This window comes from Cucurbita moschata, unplaced genomic scaffold (assembly GCF_002738365.1).
Source record: "Cucurbita moschata cultivar Rifu unplaced genomic scaffold, Cmos_1.0 Cmo_Scf00070, whole genome shotgun sequence".
NCBI classification, from domain to species: Eukaryota; Viridiplantae; Streptophyta; class Magnoliopsida; order Cucurbitales; family Cucurbitaceae; genus Cucurbita; species Cucurbita moschata.
Window position 1 is genome coordinate 145,627 of NW_019268586.1, and position 23,353 is coordinate 168,979.

Sequence of the window (23,353 nt, forward strand, 5' to 3'; positions counted from 1 at the left end):
TTTTTTTTTTTTTTTTTTTCTCTTTCTTTATTTATATTTTATATTAATTGGTAATTATAACAAACAAAAATCCTTCCTCTCTTTATTTCCCTTTTCATTTTTTGCCTTTTTCATTTTCTATTTATATTCATTTTAATTGTTAAGGATAGCCAAGAAATATGTGGAGGATATTCGACTTTCACTCAAAAGACTATGGCTTAAGTCCTGATAATGAAAAACCTTATTTTATTTTATTGATTAACTCTAGGTTAATATCCAATTATTTATCCTAATTCAATTGGACTAACATTGAATATGATTTTAGAGTTTCGTTGAAAGATTTTGAAAGAGAAAAATGTCCTAATTTGACTAAAACCAAGCTGAATCGAGATAAGTAGCCATTTGAATCGACCTAGAATAAAACATATTTATGAATGATTATAGTTTATATCTAATATTTTTATTGGAATATGATTGAATTGAGTATATTGAGGTATATTAAGTGATTGGTAGGGCGTAAGTAGCTATTTGAAATTTCCTATTAGAGATAAGCTTATAGGATAAGTATGATAGAAATTGTTATCAAGTTTATTGTTGATATATGATTGAATGTAATGATACTCGTTAAATTGTAATTGTTAGATAAATAACAGTTAGGAATTCCAATTTGAACTAAGTTATAACATGAGTGTACATATGATATGATATTTAATATATGCAGTGAATTAGTTGACATTAGTTTGATTAAGCATGCTCTTGATGGAAAGTGGGAAGATGCTCGAGTATGATGAATTTAAAGTATACATTATGAATCTTTGGATGGAGGAAGCCATTTAGTTATACAATTTCTATTATCTTGTCTGTGATCCGTGTTTGTGAGCCTTGGTGTTGAGGCATACGATCTGTTGTGCTACTAAGTTATTGTCTATGCTGTCAATTCTGTCAGTCAATTTTTGTATGCCCCTATTGTAGATCACTTTCTTGCTGTCAAACGTATTCTTCTCTATGTTAAGGGAACACTCCCTTTGGTCTCGACCTTCCCTCCATTATACACAAATATCTTGTATGATTGAGAATATTTAACCTTCTATTGCGATTTATCATAGATACCATGTTTGCCATTTTATTAAATGTAAATATCTTGTATCAATTTATCACTCTTTCCATGTCATTTGTAATTTATTTGATTATGTAAATGATTATAAATAGAGAACCTTGACCGCCATTTGGATAGGTTGGTTTTAGCAAATATTATTTAGTCAACAAAATGAAAATAAATAAAAGAAAAAAACCACCAAAATCAAAATTTAAAGCAAATATAAAACCACCAAAATTAAATTTGAAAATAAATAGAAGAAAAGAAAAGAAAAGGCAACAAAATGAAACATGAAAATAAAATAAAATTTCAATTAAAATAAAAAAGAAAAGGCAAAAAATGAAAAATGAAAGAAAAGGAGGATGGAGTTTCCGTTGCCGGGATTTGAACCCGGGTCTTTCGGGTGAAAGCCGAATATCCTGACCAACTAGACTACAACGGATTTGTTGACCATCTTTACAAATTAGAATTAAATTTAAATAAAAAACAAAAGGCAAAAAATGAAAAATGAAAATAAAAAGAGAGAATAGAAAAGTACTCCCTCTTGTTGTACATACCTGAAGTCATCAATACAAAAAAATCCTTTTAGCCAAAGTTCTCCTTGCAACTTTTCTCTATCCTTTTCTTTGTGTTCATCTAGATCGAGCGTGTGCGTTGTTGTGCGATCCTAACAACTGGTATCAGAGCTAACGACTGATATCGATCCTAACAGACATTTCATTCCTTTTCGTCGTGTCATGAACCTTTCATAATAACATGTATAAGCCATTCAAAGTATCATAAAGTTATAACATATTCTTTGAACATTCTAGAAAAATCATGAATCTAGGTTGGGAATCATTAGGGGTTGTCTTGTCCGAGCTCTAGACTTAATCAAAACTTCTTGAAATCTTGACTAAACCTTCACGTCTCTTTATAGAAGCCTTGCTTAAAACTTTGAGTTATTTGGAGGGTGTTTGGACCTTGAAATATGGTAAAGGGTACTAATGAGCATTATGATCATTTACCACCGTACACTTGGTCCGAACTTCAAACAGTATCCAACGTTTCTAAGATTTTACATGATCCTTAAAAATCTTACAATAAGGCCTTTTATAAAGTTTCATCATATTTGGAGGTCGTTTGTGTCATGAACTAGAGGGAGTTTAATGTAGGGGCATTATGGTCATTTTGCATCATTACTTGGTTTTAGCTACTTATTGGTTTCCAATATCCACCAAATTTTATATAAATTTTAACATGTCATATTATGCATAGCATTAAAATTTCATGGGTAAAAAGTTCGTTTAGTGATTTTTTTTCGTTACTTGATTTTCAAGACAAATGCTCGATTTAGGTCCTTAACCTCGCGGTTCTTTGATTGTTTCTTCCATATTCATTTAAATCATACTTAAATTAAGGTTCATATTGAATTTCAAACAATTCTTACACGTATTTCTTAAGAAAAGTCTAAAAATGACTACTCAACTCTTAGGTCGAGTTCGGGGTCTCGGTTCTCGAGCTCCCAGTATTTGATTTAATCCAACTTTTTTTTCATACCTTTCATAAGGAGTCTAGTTTTTAGAACGATTGAGAATTTTATGAGAATCGAGGTTTAATTTGATACAAAAAATAAAAATAAAAAATAAAAAAGTCACATCATCGTCTTCTTTCTAAAACGGAAAAAGACGGGTACCACTTATTTCCGACCTCTGAAAATCTATTTTCAACTGGTTTTAGAACATTTTTCCCCTTAATTTCTTCATGAAACTTAATTTATAGCTCGTCAAAGTTGGGTAAGATCTTGTTTCCTCATAGAAGTAGACCACTGAATTTTCTTATTTGTCACGGCGTTCGTACCTAACTCAAACTTCAGGGGTATTTTTGTAATTTAATTTTTTTTAATATTCTGTTCTTATTTTTCTGAAAAATCTTAAAAAAAAAAATCCTTCTACATAATGAACTAAAAATACATAATATTCATTCTTATTGCTCTCGACTCTTCACCAAAATTGTAAAACTCATCAAGGTGAATTCAATGGGATATTAATCATTAAAAATCATTGATTAGACAGGAGAATTTAATCAATTTTAAGATGATTAGCGATAAATTAATATATTCTCAAAATATTACGAATATCTTCACTAATTTTTCATTTGATTAGTGGTGTATTTTATTTTATTCTAAAGATTCAGTTAGTTTATATTTTTCTTATTTGTAGGTATTAGTTGGTAGCTTTTATCCTACGTAAGAGTTGTGAATATCAATGAAGATTGAACGTTCGATCTCAATTCTATTTCTCATTTCTAACTCTGTTGTTTTCTTGGGTAATAGTATTTTCAGATTTATTCATACTTTTGAGTAATAGATATTGTGTCAGTTGGTATCACAGATAAGTTGGTAACCAAGGGTTCGATATTATTAATGAACGGTGGAAGTGCTTCAATGGGTATAATTATGGAAAAGCAACAGTTAAGTATGGAAGCTTATGCAAGATTTATGGGATTTAATTGGAGGTGATGACATAGAAATTCCAACCAATACTCCTGAATTACGCCGAAAATGGAAAATCAAATGTGGAAAAATTTTATTTACCTTGCAAACTTTGATTAACGAGGAATATATTTATCATGTTCCTGATTTAAAGTCACCAAATCAAGTGTGGGAAACACTTCAAAAGCTTTTCACTAAGAAAAATACAGAGATTGAACTAACTGTGTTAACTGAAGGTAATTTTTTTGTTGAAGAATATTTCTTGAAAGTGAAAAATTTGTGTTATGAAATTTCAGAATTAGATACTGAGGAATCAGTGGGTGATGCTCGATTAAAGCGTTATCTTATTCGTGGATTACGAAAAGACTATATGCCCTTTGTTTTCTCAATACAAGGGTGGGCAAATCAACCTACCGTTATTGAATTGGAGAATTTGCTTTCTAATCAGGAAGTTTTGATTAAGCAAATGACTAGCAGCAACGAGCTTTCCCGAAAGTCAGAAGATGTGTTGTATGTCAAAAATCAAAGGAGACAAAATTTTCATTCAAAGCCTTTATCAAGCAATGAGAATCAATTCAGAAGTGAGAAGTCGTCAAAGAAGCCATTTAAAGTTTGTTACAAGTGTGGAAAACTTGGCCATTTCAAACGAGATTGTCGAGTGAAAGTGGTGTGTGATCGTTGCGGAAAGCTAGGTCATATTAAGCCAAATGATCGAGTCAAAATGCAGGAATCAGAAGCAAATGTTGTACATGAAAGTAAAAATTCTTCAGATCCATTTTGGGAACACTGTTTAACTATTGAGGTTCTTGACCAGCTAACAAACGTGACTTCAGCTGTACATCAAGATGATGTCTCTATACATGCTCATGCATTTATAGACTTCAATGAAGAATGGATTGTCGATTCTGGTTGTTCTCATCATGCAACTGAAAACGAAACTCTTTTATCAGATGTTCATCCACATTATCAAGAGAAGAGTAAAGAGCCCAACAAAGTGGCTGAATTGGAATCACGACTTTATCAACTCCAGGAGGAACTGAAGAAAATAATTGATCAACTGAGTACATCTGAATCACACAAAAAGCAAGCCCAATAAGAAGCAGAAGAAGCAAAGAAACAACTATCAGATATGTCTGAAAAGCTTGTAGAATCCCAACAACAGGTGCTTGAGCTCTCAACTTCTGAGGAAGATCATGTTCAAGAACTGCACAAACTTTCTCAAGATCGCAATCGAGCATGGGAGTCCAAACTCAAAGCTGTTCAGAAGCAGCACGCAATGGATGTTGCTACATTGGCCTCCGCCATGAATGAAGTTCAAAGGCTCAAGGTCCAGCTGAACATGGTGTCTGAATCCGACCAAACCCGAAGTAACCTCGCTGAGTCTGCACAAGTTGAGATGGATTATTGAAGAACACAGCTCTCATAGACACTCTCCCTTGTTGAAAAACTGAAAAAATGAGTCAGTTGCTGCAAAGAATCTAAGGCTCAAGCCCTTAATATTGCAAGGAAAAGCCAAAATCAATTCGAAATCGCCAAAGCAGCTGTGGAAAAGCTTCAATCAGATGGAATCAAAGCTTTTGAAGCGTACAACTCTTTGTCATTAGAATGGGAGCAATCAAAAGATCAAAACTCATGGTGGGGCGACTTTGATTTTCATGGAGGGAAGGGAAGAGGCGAGAAAGGTTTAAATTTTGATCGTGTTAGTGGTCGTCAAAGTTCTAGCAGTCGTTCACAGCAACTTTATGGCAACCAAGAGCCGGGATCCTTCAACCGAGCTATTCAGCAAGGAATGAAAGGAAATAGAGTAGGGAGAGGAGGCAAAGGAAGACCTGCTGAGAGAGAGAGTCAACAGAGTGAAATTCCATAGCCAATGATAGGATCTCCTTTTAGACCTCTAGGACCGATGCAGCCACTTAATCCTGGCATGTCACCTGGTCCAGGCCCACCAGTTTCTCCAGGCTCTGGAACAAGCGTTTCTTCAGGTGTAGCTGAGCCGAGTTTCAATAACTCTGGACCAGTGGGGTAGGGTGCTTAACTTGATAAAAATCCTAGTGGTTTTGTGGATGTTGATTGGGCTAGTGACGTGAACGACAGACGCTCCACAAGAGGTTTTAGTTTTACAGCAAGCTCTGCTGCAATTTCATGGTGTAGTAAAAAGCAAAGCACAGTTGCTTTGTCAACTTGTGAAGCAAAATATGTAGCTGCTACAATGGCTACTCAAGAATGTTCGTGGCTTAGGAGGCTTATTCATGAAATGGTGACTACTTTCAATCAGTCAATTCAAATTAATTATGATAATAAAAGTGCAATAAAACTTGCTGAAAATTCGGTATTTCATGCTTGTTCAAAACATATTACTCATTATCATTTTGTTCGAGAGAAAGTGTTATCGCAGGATGTTGAATTGCAGAAAACACATGCTAACGAGGAAGTTGCAGACATATTTACTAAGTCACTTGCAAAAATGAAGTTTGAAGTTTTTGGTAAGGCTCTCGAAACTATTGACAAATAAGTTTGCATTAAGGAGACGGTCATAAAATTTAGTGCAACTTATTGCTAGTTTGAATTAGTCAAAATATTCGTAATCGGTTAGTATTTGGAGAATATATTAGTTATGGAATATATCTTACATATTTGTAATTAGTTAATATTTTTGATTTGATTAGTAGTATATTTTATTTTATTCTCAAGATTTAGTTAGTTTATATTTTTCTTATTCCTAGGTATTAGCCAGTAGCTTGTATTCTATTTAAGAATTGTGAATATGAATGAAGATTGAACTTTCAATCCCAATTCTATTTCTCATTCTTAACTTTATATGGTTTGCTTGAATAATAATATTTTCAGATCTATTCACACTTTTGAATGGTAAATATTGTGTCATGAAAATAAATAAAAGAAAAAGAAAATGCAATAAAATGAAAAATGAAAATAAATAAAAGAAAAAGGAAAAGGCAAGAAAATAAGAAATGAAAATAACTAAATAAAAAAAGTGTAATAATTCATGAACTCGAACCCCGGTCTTTTTGATAATAGCCGGATATATGACCACCTAGACTAGAACAGAATAATTCGTCAGCATTACCAATTTAAAAGTAAAATTTAATAAAAGAAAAGAGAAAAGCAAAAAACTAAAAAATAAAGGGTTTCCGTTGCCGGGATTTGAACCCGGGTCTTTCGGGTGAGAGCCGAATATCCTGACCAACTAGACTACAACGGATTTGTCGACAGTTAGTATCAATTAAATTAAAATTTATAAAGTCAGTAAATGCAACAAGATTGAAAATAAATAAAATGGTTTCCACTGCCGGGATTTGAACCCGAGTCTTTCGGATGAAAGATGAATATCATGACCAACTAAACTACAAGGAATTTTTTTATAATTTTCTACCTAAAATTAAACAAAATAAAATAAAAAATTGAAAAGAATAATATGAAATGGTTTGCAATTTAAATCTAGAAAGAAGAAAAGTAGCAAGTATCGTGAGATCATTTCACAAGATAACAGGACAATAATATTATTGTCCTAAAGAGTAAATTTGTGATATTACTTCTTGTAGAACTAGTACGTCATGGAAACACTTACCAAATTAGTGTTGAAAGTACCGATATAAAATGACAAATCATTTTAAGTTTTCAATCTTGATATATTATTAATTATAGTTTTAAAGAATTTTTTTTTTATAAAAAATAATATATAAATTTATTGGAGTTTTAAAGTAACAACTTAGTTGTAGTTTAATTAAAAAGGATAATTTTTTTTTTAATAATTTTAATATTTCAAGTTATAAATTCAAAAGCTACGACATTATGGAGTCTTAGGGTAAATTAGATTAGTCATTTTGAATTATCACTATCTGTGTCACGACACATCTTAGTGTTATGTATCTATGAGGCAGAACCTAGGACATTATAAATATATTAATTGATACTGGTTAACTAAAAGAGTTTACAGTCGATGATTGACTTTCTAATAGGCCACATAAGGTCAGTCATAATCAGAGGGAGAGCGATCCTTGTGTTTGCCAAGCAACTATACTCCTACAGACCCTTACCTTTGTGGGCAAGTTCACGACCAACAAATAGTTAAAGATCTCTTGATCGTCCCTACGAGTTTTCTTTAACACGTGCTGTGTTAAGGGCATGACCTTGGTTAATCCAACACTTGTCAATCTACTACAACGACTATGAACCCACATTACTCTAAGTTTTCTTTGACACATACGGTGTTTTAGTCCGTCAACTGATAACTACCCATATCATTATGTAACCCTTCCTCGTCCTCGACAACCCATATTAAAATCAATCCCTATATCTTCTCAATTCTGCTATATATATATATATATTGGAGAGTCGCAACTGCCTCTAAATATATTAGAAGTCGAAGCTATTAAAATTGCCTTTATTTATTTATTTATTTCATTTTTTCGTTTTGTTGCCTTTTCTTTTCTTTTATTTCTTTTTATTTTCTTTTATTAACTTTTAAATTTTCTTTTCTTTTATTTATTTTCAAATTTTAGTTTTTTGGTTTTTCTTTGATGTTTTGAAAGTTGTTTTTTTTAATGTTATGATCTGAATATTCCAAATTTTGAAAATGTGTAATTTTAAAATGGATCATTATATTGAACAAGATAAAATATTTATTAAAAATAATATTCCAAATTATAAACTCAATTCATTTTTAGTAAAAAGTAAAAGATAATAATATTAATATATCTTAAATTATTGTAAAAATAATTATTATACAAAAACAAAATATTTCGTAAATTAATGAATTAAGAATTTTTTTTTTCTATTCGATCTTGTCAAATAATAAATTTGGTGTAGTCTAGTTGATCAAGATATTTGGCTCTCATCTAAAAGACTCCGGTTGGCAACCGAAAACTTAACCCTTTTTATTTTCATTTTTTGCTTTATATTTAATTTCATTTTTATTTGGTAAGGAGAGTTAACAAATCCGTTGTATTGAAAGTCCCAGCAACGGAAAAGGCTTACTCCTCTTATTTTTATTATCCTATTCAATTTAGGGTAGCCAACAAATCCGTTGTAGTCTAGTTGGTCAGGATATTCGGCTCTCACCCGAAAGACCCGGGTTCAAGTCCCGGCAACGGAAATTCTTTCCTTTTTATATTTTCATTTTTCATTTTTTGTTGTTTATTTATTTTATTATTAATTGTAAGGATAGCCATCAAATCCGTTGTAGTCTAGTTGGTCAGGATATTTAGCTCTCACCCGAAAAACCCGGGTTCAAATCCCGGCAATGGAAATCCCTACCTTTTTTTATTTTCATTTTTTGTCTTTTCTTTTATTATTTAGAGAGAAAATCAGTTGTATTATTTAGAGAGAAAATCAGTTGTAGTCTAATTGGTCACCCGCGTTTAAGTCCCTACAACAGATTTTTATTTTTATTTATTTATTTCTTTTTTAAATTTTCATTACGTTTCTACTAGATGAAATTAATAAATGTATTTAATTTAATTTAATGAATTGACTGTTGTAGTAAGTTGGTTATGATGCTTTTTTATTTTTATTATTTTTTTTTCTAAAATTGGTTTAATCGTTTTCAGGATGTTTTGAAAATTGTTTCCAATTTTTACACGTTTAGTATATCCAAAAAAAAAAAAAAGAAGTTTATGTGAAATTTCATAATACATCATAACATTAGAAAAATAATTAAAAGAGCAAATTAATATTTTCAAAAGAAAAATAAAGTTGGAATAAATATTTAAACATATTTATAAATATAAAAGGTCTATTTATTTAAATAAATTTTTTTAGAGATTTTATTGGAGTTTGGAGCCAACCCTAACAGCAACAGAAAAAATAATAATAATAATAATTAAAATGATGAGCTTTGTGAGATTTCATATCGGTCGAGGAGGAGAACGAAACATTCTTTATAAATATGTGAAAAGTTCTCCCGAACAAACACATTTTAAAAAACCTTGAGGGTAAGGTCGAAAGGAAAAACCTAAAAATGACAACAAGCTACACTTGCACGAGTAGCACCTGAGCTAGATACAAAGAAAAAGAGTTGGAAGAGCCATCTAGAGCTCAATCTTAATGCTTCCACTAATTGAAGAAGGGAAAGAAAAAGGTAACATCGTCCAATGGAAGTCTGAAAGTAAGGACCAAACCTCCATACATGTGAAAAAGAGCTCAATTTGCAGCACAACAATACTAGAAAGAACTAAACTCATGTTAATCAGATATATTATTATGAATGAATGAATGAATGATATAGACAATGAAGCAAATACTACTACTGTTCATTGATATCTAAATTTTACACCTGAATAATGTTTGATCCAGAAACAAATATATTCGAAAGAATGGAGGTGTTAACATAGTTCGACTTCAAAAGACGAGAAAATAAAAGGCAAAGGCAAATCATTTCACGACCGACGAAAAGCATAGAGAGAGAGAGAGAGAGAGAGACAACTAGTCTTACATGTCACCGTCCATACATAAACATCACCATCACCATCTGTCAACCATTCAATAAGAGCCATTCATCTTTAAGAAGAGCAGCAACCAGTTTTCTGATTCACAGGTTGTCCTCGAATGTTCACTGTCGGTGGCCTTGCATTGTTCATCGGCTGTGTCGCCATCCTACAAAAATGAACCCCGAAGCAACGAAATCAAGTAAAGAAGGGTGGTTGCTGCTTCGTATAGATGGAACGCGTTGCGCCATCGTGTCAGGAATGGGGCTGCTACAGCCAGTGGACTAAAGAATGAAGGTAGAACTTAGAAGTCGTTAGGAGCCTTTAGACGTGGTTAACAACTCCCATTTCCTACCTCTCCGTGATAACTAGTAAGAGATCATAGTGCTAAAAAGGTAGGTTCAGCTCAAGTTCCAACCTTGGATTAACTTCGTAACCTCGAGAACTAATCAGCTTGGGATAGACTAATGATCATAGAAGCCCATGAAAAATTGAAAAGGCTTAGAAGGAATAGGTCAAAGCATCGTGGGTATGCATAATTACGTTTAAACTAGTTAAGACACTCATGAATATTCTAATAATAATTGAAGAAAACGAAAACGAAAACAGAAAAAATGAAAAGGGTAAGCGAGTAGGCTGTCTCTGTTGCCAGTGTTCGTACCTGTTCTTTATTTCAGCAGCCATGGCCATGAAAGCCTCTTCCACATTCGTGGCGCTTTTAGCACTTGTTTCCATGAATGGAATTCCAATTTCATCCGCAAAGGCCTTCAGAAAATAATTGATGTCACAATCGAATTTTAGTCTTGATTTTCATATTCAAGATCCAAATTCATACTTTTATGAAAGACGCCCAAGTAAAATTACTACCTTCGCTGTCTCATAAGAGACGACCTTATTTGCAGTGAGATCACATTTATTACCAACCAGAAGCTTGTTCACATTTTCACTAGCATATCGGTCTATTTCATTCAACCATTGCTTAACATTATTGAAGCTATCCTGATCTGTAACGTCATACACGACCTACATGGCAGCACATTATATGCAAACAGACTTCACTTTTAAGAAGATGAAAAAAGGCAGGTGAAGAAACTGAAAAATGAAGAGTGTAGCAATTACGATTATTCCATGAGCTCCACGGTAGTAGCTGCTAGTAATCGTTCTAAAACGTTCTTGACCCGCAGTGTCCCACTACAGTTCATGGTAAAAATTACCAATTAACAGGAAAGACCAAAAAACAGCATTGAAATCTTCTTAAGCAGTATTCATATGCATTCCCACCCCTCTTCTCTCTCACTCTATGTGATGTCCACATTGGTTGGGGAGGAGAACAAACCACCATTTATAAGGGTGTGAAAACCTTCCCCTAGCAGACGCATTTCAAAGCCTTGAGGGGAAGCCCAAAAGGGAAAGCCCAAAGAAGATAATATCTGCTAGCGATGGATATGGGTCGTTACTAATGGCATTAGAGCCAGACACCGGACGATGTGCCAGCCTTCTTGCTGTTCCCCGAAGGGGGTAGACACGAGGTGGTGTGCCAGTAAGGACGTTGGGCCCCAAAGGGGAGCATTTGGGGGCAGTCCCACATCGATGGAAGGAAAGAGTGCCAGCGAGGACGCTGGGCCCCGAAGGGGGTTGGACTGTGATGTCCCACATTTTGGTTGGGGAGGAGAACAAACCACCATTTATAAGAGTGTGGAAACCTTCCCTTAGCAGACGCGTTTTAAAGCCTTGAGGGGAAGCTCGAAAGGGAAAGCCCGAAAGGGAAAGCCCAAAGAGGACAATATCTGCTAGCGGTGGATCTGGGCCATTACACTCTCACTCTCTTTCTTTCTCCCCTCCTAAAGATCTACGGTTAAATTTGATTTTACCAACAGAAGAACAGCATAATTACAGACTAGAAAGGATTTTTGAACAAATAAAACAGTCACTCAAGTAAATAGTCCTCTAAGCTTCGATTAAAGCAAGAACAATTGAAAAATTCAAACTTACAATTTGAAGTTTAATGGTCTTTCCATCCTGTTCCACAGTACGGATTTTCTACAAGTAATAATTTATTTCAAGTATTAGAGCTGAAAAAATCATGTAGTAATTATCAGAATAGAAGACCAAATATGTGATAGAAGCTTACAAAGTCAACTCCAATGGTGCTAATGTAGCTATCGAGATATGAGTCATCCTGATTTGAAAAAAGAGAAGGAATTAATTAAGGAACAAGAGAATATATAATATACCTAATCAACAAACTACCTTCTAACTAACACAATAAATGTCAATCGTGAGCAACTCGAAACTCTCAACCAATGCAGAAGTCATGGGAGTCGCTATTACATAAAGCGAGGATTTCTATAAAATATAAAGATAATTAATCACTGTGAACAACTTATTTAGTTGTGATAACAGAAAGCAATTGTTTAGGAGATCTTTCGGTGACGATAACTTATATATACATCGTCCTGCATGAACAGTATTTATGACCAACTCGAAAGGAAAGGAACAATGGAAAAGGGGAGGAAACAAATGGATTAGGTGTTAACTACTGGGAAATGATTCCATAGTTGAGTAAAAGCCAAACTGTGTGGAACCCAACAAAGAACACAGCGTTTTCATTGTTTCGTTGCGAATTTTGTCCAGCAAAGCCATATGTATTACCTAACGCAGTAGCTACCAACTCAACAGGAAACAGAAAATAAGAAGAAACAGTTGGAAGAAAGTATTTATAGAGACAACTTACAGCAAACCTCAGTAGAAGACAAGATTTTCCAACTCCCGAGTCTCCGATAAGCAGAAGCTTAAACAAATAGTCGCTGCAAATACAAGAACGGAGTAAAAAAATTGCACCAAATTCGCCACTGTTAAAAAGACCCTACTACTTGATATCACAACTCCTACAGCGAGAGAGGAATAAATTCCTCGAGGATTCAAAGATTACATATAACCAAACGATTAAATTTAAGAAATTACCGAAATAACTCCAAACAAAATAAGAATCAAACAAATTACAAGTTGATTATCAAAATCGCCAACCAAATTGACAATCAAACACCTTCATTTCGAGAAGAAACAAGAAATTCAAACGGTCACTTTCACAAGCGGTAGATAAATTGAGATCTCGAATCGATCACCTATATTTCAACCAAATCATAAAAAACAGAACCACCATCGAAAATTCCCCAATTAGCTAAACCATCCAACACAAAACATATTTCTAAAAGAAGTTCCATCTTCCTCATCGACCAGATCTAACCCAATTCAGCAAAAAACGACAACAAAACAAGGGCTTCCAATCGACAAATTGAATCAAAAAACAAGAAGAAAAAATCGAGCTTACTATTCCGGATTCATGGCTAATAAGATAGCGGAGTTAAGTATATGAGAAGAGATCGATGCGATGAGAGGACCTGCCGGCAAAAACTTGACCGGAGGAAGATCGGTCGCCGGAGAAGAGAGAAAAAGAGGGGTAGAGAGACGAAGAAATTGAAGAAATGAAGAGAAGGGGAGAGGGGCGCGTGGTTTATAAAAGGCCCGAAAATGTCGTGAAGTATGTGAACCCAGGTGGCCAATACGCTCGATGACATGGCAACGCCAAGTAATTGCCACGTGTTTTTGTACAAATTTATTATTTTTATCGTTTGTTTCTTTCTATTGCCACGTTTTTTAATTTTATTCTAAATTAATAAAAATATTGAAAAATACTTTTAAAAAAAATAAAAAAATATACTTCTCGTTCTTCTCTTGAGTTCTCGAATAGTCTCCCCTTAATCGGGGCTCGACTCGACTCCTTCTCTAGAGCTCTCGAACAAACTACACTCTTTGACTTTGCTTTGGGCTTCCCAAAGAGGTCTCAAACCAATGAAAATAGTATTCTTTGATTATAAACCTATGATCATTCCCTAAATTAGCCGATGTGGACCTCCCCTTAATTGAAGCTCGACTCCTTTTTCTTTTGGAGTCCTTACATTTGAGGATTTACCGATCTATTGGCACGACTAAGTTTAGAGCATGACTCTGATACCATGTTAGACGAACACGACTCTCCACAATGGTATGATACTGTCCACTTTGAGCATAAGCTCTCGTGCCTTTGCTTTGTGCTTCCCAAAATGCCTCATATTAATGGAGAGAGTATTTCTTAATTATAAACTCATCTAAATCGACTTTCATCGTCAAACACTCTATTCAAGCAGTCAGCATTCAAAAAGAATGATGGGCCAAGCGATTTCACGTCGAAAAAGTAGCGTACGGACGGCCCACCTGAAGAAGCCCATCAAAGATTGCGAGAAGCATCGTGTTCGCTTTCATTTTCCACTACCCGAGCGACCTTTGGAAACACAGAATCCAAAAATTGGCGGCTGGTTGAAGAATGGAAGCAAGAAATGTATCAGAAATTAAGGGTAGGGTGACCTCTGAGAAAGGGCAATTTGGTGGAATCCGAATAGAGAATCCCTTTACTTTGAAAGTGGGTCAAATATTTACAGGGTTCGGCGTCGGCTGTGGCGTCGGTATCGGCGTTGGCCGCCCCATAAACATGGGTAAATTTTCCCTACCACTTTCTTCCTTAGCTTTCTCTTTTGCACTAACGGATTAAGTATAACCTACCGAGAAGAGTTCATTTCATTTCATATAGATTTTTCATTAAAGGGTTCTGTTCTGATATGAAGATTGTTCTTATACTTAATTTTCTAGGGAGGGGAGTGGGATAGGAACTCCATGTGGTTGGAGAGAGAAACGAACTATTCTTTATAGTAGTGTTGAAACTTGTCCCTAACAGATACGTTTTAAAATCGTGAGGCTGACAATGATACGTAACGGACCAAGCAGACAATATTTGCTCGGACGGTGTGCTAACAAGGACGCTGGCCCCCAAAGGGTGGATTGTGAGATCCCACATTGGTTGGAGGGGGAAGGAAGTATTTCTTATAAGAGTGTGAAAATCTTTTTCTAGTAGACGCGTTTTAAAACTGTGAGACTAACAGCAATACATAACGGGCCAAAGCGGACAATATCTGCTAGCAGTGGGCTTGAGCGGTTACAAATGGTATCATAGTCGGTCACTGGAGGGTGTGCTAGCGAGGACGTTGACTCCCAAGGGGGGTGGATTGTGAGATCCCACATTGGTTGGAGAGGAGGATGTGAAAACCTATCCTTAGCAGACGCATTTTAAGACGTGAGGCTGACAGCGATATGTAATGGACCAAAACAGACAATATCTATTAGTGGTGGGCTTGGGCTGTTACAAATGGTATCGGAGTCGGTCACTAGAGGGTGTGCTAACGAGGATGTTGGCTCCCAAGGGGGTGGATTGTAAGATCCCACGTTGGTTGGAGAGGGAAACGAAGTATTTCTTATAAAGGTATGGAAACCTCTCCTTAGCAGACGCGTTTTAAGACGTGAGGCTAACAACGTTACGTAATGAACCAAAACAGACAATATCTGTTAGTGGTGGGCTTGGGCTGCAAATGATATCAGAGCCAGTCACCAGACAATGTGCTAGCAAGGACACTGACCCCAAGGGGGATGGATTGTGAGATCCCAACGCGTTTTAAGACGTGAGGCTAACAATGTTACATAATGGGCCAAAACAGACAATATCTGCTAGTGGTGGGTTTGGGCTGTTACAAATGGTATCAGAGTCAGTCACCAGACAGTGTGCTAGCAAGGACACTGACCCCAAGGGGGATGGATTGTGAGATCCCAACGCGTTTTAAGACGTGAGGCTAACAATGTTACATAATGGGCCAAAATAGACACTATCGGCTAGTGGTGGGCTTGGACGGTTACAAATGGTATCAGAGCCAGTCACCAGACATTGTGCTAGCAAGGATGTTGGCCCCCAAGGGAGGTGGATTGTGAAATCCCACATTGGTTGGAGAAGAGAACAAAGTATTCCTTACAAGGGTGTGGAAACCTCTCCCTATAAGACTCGTTTTAAAATCGTGAGATTGACAGCAATACGTAACGGTCAAAGTGGACAATATCTGCTAGCGGTGGGCTTGGACCGTTACATTAAGATCTTTCAATTTCTTCTTCTTTTATTGTCTTCTCTTTTCTTATCACGTTGAATATGTGTGAATTGGTGATATATGTTTAGTCCTTGGTTGATGAACATGTCTGCTGGGCAGTGCTGCTACTATATGAACACATGAAATCGATACTCATTTTTTCAGGTGCAATTCCTGTCGTGAACGATGTTATGAGTGCCACGAGAGGCGCAACCGATGCATTTTCGGGTATATCGAGGCATTTAAATAACTCTGTGAGTGTTATCCTTAAACATTATGGATCTTGCATTATTTATTTGCCATCTAAAATGTTGGACCATTGAAAATCTCTCAAATACAACATGTTAGCTCAGGAAATTGGGAGCTAAGAACATCCAAGCTGGAATTGGGTGTGGAGTTGGTTTTGGCCATGGTTTTGGTGTTGGTATGTCCCACAATATCTCTTAAACCGACACGTTCATCTGTTGCTTAACCGACACGTCGTTTCTTGAATATCAGGTCTTGCTATCAAGCCCTCATTTCTACAACAAGCGCAATCTTCTGTCACGGTAGGTGCTCGGCCTCTTATCCATCGTATTTTTCCCATTGTGACTTCTTATTTACATGTGTTTGAAGCTTGATACCCAAATCTGGTAGCAAGCAATGGAGAAGCTGATGACAAAATTCGGAAACAATCCTAGTCTTCCGATTAGTCATGACGCTGTACCAGCATCACTCCGATCTGCCACGAGCATAACGAACATTTCGACAGATGAACATCCTATTGCAAGTATCAGAAAATTTGCAAAAGAAGTCCCAGAAACTGCCCCAGAAAACCAGTCTGGAAAGTCTCCGTCGAGCAGATCTTTTGGAACTCGAACCGAGAAGGTCATCGACAGTTTCTTGCAAAATCCTGTTTTTAAAGGAGGGGATACGGTACGGCAGGATGAGGTACGATAATACATGTTTGGTTTAAGGTTCTTACGTGCATTCAAGAAAAGTTTTCGGATAAGAAGAGTGAATGTTTGGTGTGATTTGCTCATGAAACACACTTCTTGCACATACATTGTTCTTGTTTTGGCACGACAACGATCCAAGCTTGAGTATGGTACCAGCAGTGCGGATCTTATCGTTCATTTCGAACTGGCCCGTCGTTTTGATCTTCTATAAATCTCATTACTTTATGGATTTAGTCGAGCTGATTAATAATTCGTTATGGACTACTTGATGTTTCTTGCATTGTAGGTCGGACGCCAGCAGCTCGAGAACCAACTCTTCGAAATGGTACGTTAGATGCATCATGGAAAGGACTGTTATCTAATGAGTGAAAGTCTGAACTTGTTTGTTCCTAAGCAGCCGACGATTCGCATTTAAATGTTATTACTTCAGAAACAAAGCGTTTGGATCATTGAATCTTCGCTCGCTTTCAAGAATATGTTTTCCCTATCACTTCTTTTTACATCTTTTAGTTCGTAAAATCGATTCGACTTGTTCGGTTTCGTGTATGTGCAGGTAATGATGCATCAGAAACTTATTCAAGAGCTAAGAGAGGACAATAACAAGCTTCGCCGAATACTATTGGAGGACCTGAAAGTACCTACCAGCAAGCTCCAAGCAAGTAATGTAGGTCGAAAAATTGCTCCGTGTTCGGATTGTTTGGAATGTCGAAGAAAGCAAAGGAGAAGGAGAAGCTAATCAATCTCCGTCATGGTTGAGATAACATTGCATTTGATTGATTCTTCGTAGATATCATCTGTGGTTGGTGAAGTTTCGAAAGCACTCGAACACGATTTGAACAAAAGAAGTCCGAGGTGTTGAGGTCATATCGCGCTCGAGTTCTAACAAATGGCTTCATGTTTTCACACAAACTCCCGACCAAAACAACCAGTGGAGCTGAGTTTGTTTGAACAAGACAACATCCAGTCTTGTTGGAAATTTTGATGGTTGTTGATGTGTCGTTGAAACTGCAAGATTTTGTGTTTTAGATGTAAAGATGTTTCTAGAAGTGGTTCTTGTGGTGCAAGTAAAAGCAAATTGCTTAGGAGGAATTGTCTACGGGCGGGGATGGAGACGTTGGGGACTTTTCCGTCTCCGTCCCCGTCCCCGTCCCCGTCCCCGTCACTTATTTCATTTTTCATTTATTATAGAGATGGTTGTGAGTACTATTTTGGAAGGTGAAGAGTCGAAGAGTCGCGACTTTTGGCACCGTGCTAATGTGGGGAAGACGAAGAGTCGCAAGTACTATTTTAGAAGACGAAGAGTTGTGACTTTCGGCGCCATGAGTTGCTACGACAATTGCTCTTTCGACGATGTCGCGACCGTAGAAGACCACGACAAGCGTTGCCCCTCTGATCAATATCCACTACTCAGTTTGGCTAAGAGCTCTTGCAGGTAGAATTAATGGTGTAAAGTCACCTATCAAACACAAATTTTAAGGTATAAGTACGGGCCAATTTTGATAGAATATGTCAAAAGGAGTCGAATGAAACAAACCGAGAGACGAGATAAGGCCTCACACGCTTTGTAAGCCTCTCCCTCGTGCCCACGGTTTACCCATTCGCACCCACCACTTGCAGATTCTCAAGTGCTCGCGTGTACAGTATGCGCCATCATCTTACTCCTCCTACCTCTCTGCAAATTTTTAGCTTTTTCATTAATACCGACTATGTCCGACGATATAAAATGAATTTAAAAGGATAAAATTAATATTTATTAAAATAAAAAGATAAAATTAATATTTATTAAAAGTATAAAGACTAAAATTGAATATTTAAAAACATATAGATTAAAAATAAATTAAAAAATGTCATTTTAAATTTATAGAAATTATAAGTGTTCATATGATCCAAAAATCCGACCAATCTGGACTACCAAATCCAAACCATAAAGGTTGGGTTGGGTTAATTTTTTTTTATTTGGATTAAATTGAATGTTTGAAAAACTAAAAATTCGATCGATTTGTAGGTTGACATTTTTTTTCTTCTGAAAATAGTGTTAGAACTCGACCTAACCTTATTGAAAAAGATTTAGTTGTGTGTTTTAAGGGAGGGAATTTTTGTTTTAGTTTCTGAATATCCGATCACTTATATGAACTTATGCCAATATCTGATCATAGGTATGATCTTATACCAAATTCTTTGTTTTGACATGATATTCTGCTTTCGGTTAGGATTTTATTTTTATCTTCTCTTAAGTATATAGTCATTTTTCTCACGGAATTTTCTTCCTTAGGCAAACTTATCTTTATTAAATTTATTATTTGGTATGAGAGCCTTATCTCTTTCAGCTACAGTTAAAGATGACTACTGAAGATAGTTTTGTTCAATCAGCAATACCAAAATTTGTTGGTCACTACGATCATTGGAGCATGTTAATGGAGAACTTTCTTCGCTCTAGAGAATATTGGCAAGTAGTTGAGTCTGGGATTTCTGTTATAGCAGATAATGTTGATTACTCATATGAACAAAAGAATGAGGTGGTAGATTGAAAGACTTAAGAGCCAAGAAATGTTGGATTTTATGTCCTAAAACTCATAGTTTGTAAACAAAAACATATTCTATTTTCAATAAAGTTATTATTGTTGTTTATTCAGTAAAGATTGTTATTGATTAAAGTGAACTTTACGATCATTAATCTAAATCCAATAAACTAAGAATACTCTGACTATAGTATGATTACTTGAACTATATGTAGAGACATAAGAGTGGATCAGGATCAAGTTTAAGTATATAATCAAAATGATCTATAGTATAAGGATAAGGCTGAATACCTTATTCTGGGGACACTATGGATGCAGCTTACTTTTGTATATCATATAAACAATGTGATCACTAAATTGTACATGTGGTGACATGTGAATGGGGGCGTCCTATGTAATGAGTATTGCATAAGATCGGACCTTGTATATGATATAAACAATGTGATCACTAAATTGTACATGTGGAGACATATGAATGGGGGCGTCCTAAGTAATGAGTATTGCATAAGATCGGACCATGAAGAAAATCACTCTCACTTTATAATGTCGTTTACTGTTGAGACTGATTTTCTTTTTCATTCGATGATCTAGCTAACTCGATCTTAATCCTAAACTAACCATGAACTCCTTTTTATTCGGAATTACCCTTAGATTTACATGGGGGAGAGTGGCTCGATTCGCCGACTCAATAGGCCTCCCATTTTAAAGGTAAGACTGGGTGAATAGCTGGGGACGTGGGGTGCAAGATGAAATTCGCTCCTACCAACTTTTAGGGATAGAAGAGAGGTAGTTCCCTTAAGTACTGACTTCAGGTCTTGAACATGGGGTCCCACCCACTCATTGGCCTAAGAGGGATTCGGTTTACTGGTTGGACCACAAACCAATTGTTCATAAGAGGATCAGTGGAACATAAGAAACAAGAAGTAACTTCAGGGGTAAAACGGCTAATTGACCCAACTCTAGTTACGAACAACCTGTGAAGGATCGACTTACTAATCATGGTTATATTAAATAGACAGAAATATATCTATAGTCAGGGGAGTGCAACTACTAGGCTATAGTAGAGTGTCCTAGTAGTTAACGAGTGTTGTTGATTAACAAGGTTAATGAGGTTAACTGGTTAATCTTGGATCGTTAGAGCCCATGATCTATAGGTCCATTAGATCCCTCTGCTAGCTCATATCGGACTAAACAATAGAATAGTGTGACAAGTAAGTTCGAAGTGTTCGAATTCAAATTAGGGAATATCCGCTACATATATACGATATATTTAACCGCATTTTTGTTTTATTTACGAATTAAACAAAAAGAGAGAATTTGAGATATTTAAATAAGTTTTAAATATTTTAATCAGATATGCGTTGGAATTGATTGGGATTGACTTTTGAGTTAATATTAAATATTAATTAAATAGTTTAATTAATCATTTAATATTACTTTAATTTGAAATTAATTATTCAAATTAATTGTTGAATTAAAACGAAGAAAGTCAAGATGTTGACTTCATTTAATGAAAAAATCCATGTAATGAAATTTTGAGGTGTCAAAATTTGGTTAACTCAAACATGCATGCTTGCCACATAATCCCAGAAATTTTGAGTGTCAAAATTTGGTAATCTCAAATTTGCATGAACACGCAAACATGACTGATCATGGTACATAGAAGGGCTTATTGGGCAAAAACCTTGAGAACAACCTCTCACTAACACTCACTTCATATATACAAAATTTCTCCCAAGTTTAGTCACTCGCCGGATTCCACAATCCCGTTCTAAGGCCAGAGGATAGTGGAGAAGACACTAGTGGTGGTTCGAAACCGGTTCTTGAGGAAAAAGGAATTTGAACTACAAAAGGTTAGTATTCAAACTCATTAAGTTTTAATACTTATGAACATGCTAGTTATTTACTATAATTGATGTTCTGAAAGTGCCTAAGTTCCAAATTTCTTCCGCATGTGTTATATTAACACCATCAAGAACTACCTTTTTCAGGTCATCGATCGCTCAATTTAGGAGACTATTTTGGATAAAGAAACTTCGAAAGGAATTTGGGATTCAATGAAGAAAAGATTCCAAGAAAATATAAGGGTGAAACGAGCACAACTACAAGCTCTGTGCAAGGACTTTGAGACCCTTCATATGAAGGAAGGTGAGACTGTTTTTGATTTCTTTTCTTGTACTCTCACCATTGCTAATAAAATGCGTTTCCATGGTGAAAAGATGAGTGATGTTAGCATTATTGAGAAAATCCTGCGCTTCACGATTTCAAAGTTTGATTATGTGGCTTGTTCCATTGAAGAGTCCAACGATTTGGACATCATGACCATTGATGAATTGCAGAGTAGTCTATTGGTTCATAAACAACGTATGCAAAGACATACTGTGGAAGAGCAGGCATTGAAGATCACTCTTGACAGCAGTATATAGAGAACAAATCATGAAGGTGGCACAATTCGCGGTAAAGGACGAGGACATGGGAGACTAGGTTTTAACAAAACTCTTGTTGAGTGTTTTTATTGTCATGACCTTGGTCATTTTCAGTATGAATGTCCCAAGAAGAATAAGGAAAAAGAATCACAAGCTCATTTTGCTGAAACTTCTAAACTGTTGCTTTTCATGATGGCATATGTTGAAGAGATGGTAGAACAAAAGGAGGACTCAACCGGTTGTTTTCTGAAATTGAATCTCCAGAAGCTGACTTGCTTCTTATGGCACATGTTGAAAAAGCAACATAAGAAATCATGCGGTTATGTGGCACATCACATCGACAACTTACTGCAGCCTCTACACCACATCAAAATGAAGTGGCAGAAAGAAAAAAAAAGGAGAGAATCGGATAAATCAGGTTATGGCGGAGATAACTGGCGATGGAGATGGGTTTTTGCCGGAGGTTAGTAATGGACGGGTGGTGGATTTCCAGGCTATGTCGACGTTGATTCTGGCACCGAATCCGACGCCGTTGACGATCTCGGGGTCTTTTAGGGAGGGTAAAAGCTCGTCGCAGCGACGGACGTCGGTCAGGCCAAGTGTGGACGTCGATGACTTCTTGAACTTGTTTCATGGCTCGGATCCAGTGCATGTGGAGCTCAATTGCCTTGAGAATGAAGTACGAGATATGGATAGAGAGCTCAGGGAAGCTCAAGCGAAGATCAAGGCTTTGAAGTTGTTTGCGCGGCTTAGAGAGAAGGCAGTTGAAGAGCTAACTGAAGAACTATCGAAGGCTGAGGAGAAATTAAAGTTGTCAGAATATCTTCTTGAAAGTAAGAATCTTGAAATAAAGAAAATCAATGATGAGAAGAAGGCTTCCTGGCAGCTCAATTTGCCGCTCAAACTCAAAAGCATGATGACATGCCTCCAATCGAAGACATTCTTGCACCTTTGGAGCCTGAGCTCAAGCTTGCACAACAGGAGATTGCAAAACTTCAAGAGGACAATAAAGCACAGATCGTCTAACCAAATCAAAGGAAGCGGCTTTGGTTGATGCTGAGAGGACTGTTCAAAGTGCCCTGGCCAAGGCCTCTATGGTGGATGATTTACAGAGCAAAAATCAAGAGTTAATGAAACATATAGAGATTTTTCGGGAAGAAAGCAAAATCTTGGACAAGATACACCGACAGAAAGTTGCAGAGGGAGCTGGAAGAGGTTGTCCTTGCTGAGTGTTGTGATAGTTGGGATGCTATGAGAGATTATCAGTGCAAAATTCAGGAGATGAATGAGGAAAGAAAAACTCTGGACAGAGATTTGGCTCGTGCAAAGGTTTCAGTCAACAAAGTGGCGTAGTAGAAGCAAATGAAAAGATCTAGAAGTTACTCATTGAGAAGCTTTTCCTTCAGCACCGAACAGGTCCCCATTCGGGAATTTCCTGTATTGAAGATGAACCAAGGAAAGGAATTGATTCCAACAA

General features: G+C 36.1%; 3 protein-coding genes and 4 non-coding genes across 7 annotated transcripts; 4 read left to right on the forward strand and 3 right to left on the reverse strand.

Annotated features, from left to right (window-relative positions):
* Positions 1–1,444: 1,444 nt before the first annotated feature.
* On the reverse strand, positions 1,445–1,517 carry TRNAE-UUC. The gene has a single exon. It is a non-coding gene; the product is annotated as a tRNA-Glu (tRNA).
* A 5,178-nt stretch (positions 1,518–6,695) lies between these two features.
* TRNAE-CUC lies at positions 6,696–6,768 on the reverse strand. The gene has a single exon. It is a non-coding gene; the product is annotated as a tRNA-Glu (tRNA).
* A 1,820-nt stretch (positions 6,769–8,588) lies between these two features.
* On the forward strand, positions 8,589–8,661 carry TRNAE-CUC. The gene has a single exon. It is a non-coding gene; the product is annotated as a tRNA-Glu (tRNA).
* An 80-nt stretch (positions 8,662–8,741) lies between these two features.
* TRNAE-CUC lies at positions 8,742–8,814 on the forward strand. Its single transcript has one exon. It is a non-coding gene; the product is annotated as a tRNA-Glu (tRNA).
* A 982-nt stretch (positions 8,815–9,796) lies between these two features.
* On the reverse strand, positions 9,797–13,492 carry LOC111438063 (ras-related protein RABD2c). The gene is made up of 8 exons (XM_023076021.1): positions 13,323–13,492; positions 12,726–12,798; positions 12,123–12,170; positions 11,984–12,031; positions 11,111–11,182; positions 10,859–11,014; positions 10,653–10,756; positions 9,797–10,160 (listed from the first exon to the last, which is right to left on the reverse strand). Exons 1-8 carry the CDS (start codon positions 13,334–13,336, stop codon positions 10,067–10,069), a joined length of 609 nt encoding a protein of 202 aa, XP_022931789.1. The 5' UTR covers positions 13,337–13,492; the 3' UTR covers positions 9,797–10,066.
* An 809-nt stretch (positions 13,493–14,301) lies between these two features.
* LOC111438052 lies at positions 14,302–18,020 on the forward strand. Its single transcript, XM_023076007.1, has 7 exons — positions 14,302–14,523; positions 16,159–16,247; positions 16,342–16,417; positions 16,492–16,541; positions 16,630–16,923; positions 17,218–17,256; positions 17,485–18,020. The coding sequence occupies exons 1-7, from the start codon at positions 14,355–14,357 to the stop codon at positions 17,665–17,667; spliced, it is 900 nt and encodes a 299-aa protein (XP_022931775.1). The 5' UTR covers positions 14,302–14,354; the 3' UTR covers positions 17,668–18,020.
* A 3,487-nt stretch (positions 18,021–21,507) lies between these two features.
* On the forward strand, positions 21,508–21,876 carry LOC111438053. The gene has a single exon (XM_023076008.1). It carries the CDS (start codon positions 21,508–21,510, stop codon positions 21,874–21,876), a length of 369 nt encoding a protein of 122 aa, XP_022931776.1.
* Positions 21,877–23,353: the final 1,477 nt, after the last annotated feature.

Excerpts from the sequence above, each read along its gene's own strand:
- LOC111438052 (XM_023076007.1), top strand. The coding sequence starts at position 14,355 with ATGGAAGCAAGAAATGTATCAGAAATTAAGGGTAGGGTGACCTCTGAG. Across the intron at positions 14,524-16,158 it reads TGGCCGCCCCATAAACATGG|GTGCAATTCCTGTCGTGAAC; the intron begins GTAAATTTTCCC and ends TCATTTTTTCAG. Across the intron at positions 16,248-16,341 it reads CGAGGCATTTAAATAACTCT|CTCAGGAAATTGGGAGCTAA; the intron begins GTGAGTGTTATC and ends ACAACATGTTAG.
- LOC111438063 (XM_023076021.1), bottom strand. Across the intron at positions 12,032-12,122 it reads GCACCATTGGAGTTGACTTT|AAAATCCGTACTGTGGAACA; the intron begins GTAAGCTTCTAT and ends TATTACTTGTAG. Across the intron at positions 11,183-11,983 it reads AGACCATTAAACTTCAAATT|TGGGACACTGCGGGTCAAGA; the intron begins GTAAGTTTGAAT and ends CATGAACTGTAG.
- LOC111438053 (XM_023076008.1), top strand. The coding sequence starts at position 21,508 with ATGAAGAAAAGATTCCAAGAAAATATAAGGGTGAAACGAGCACAACTA.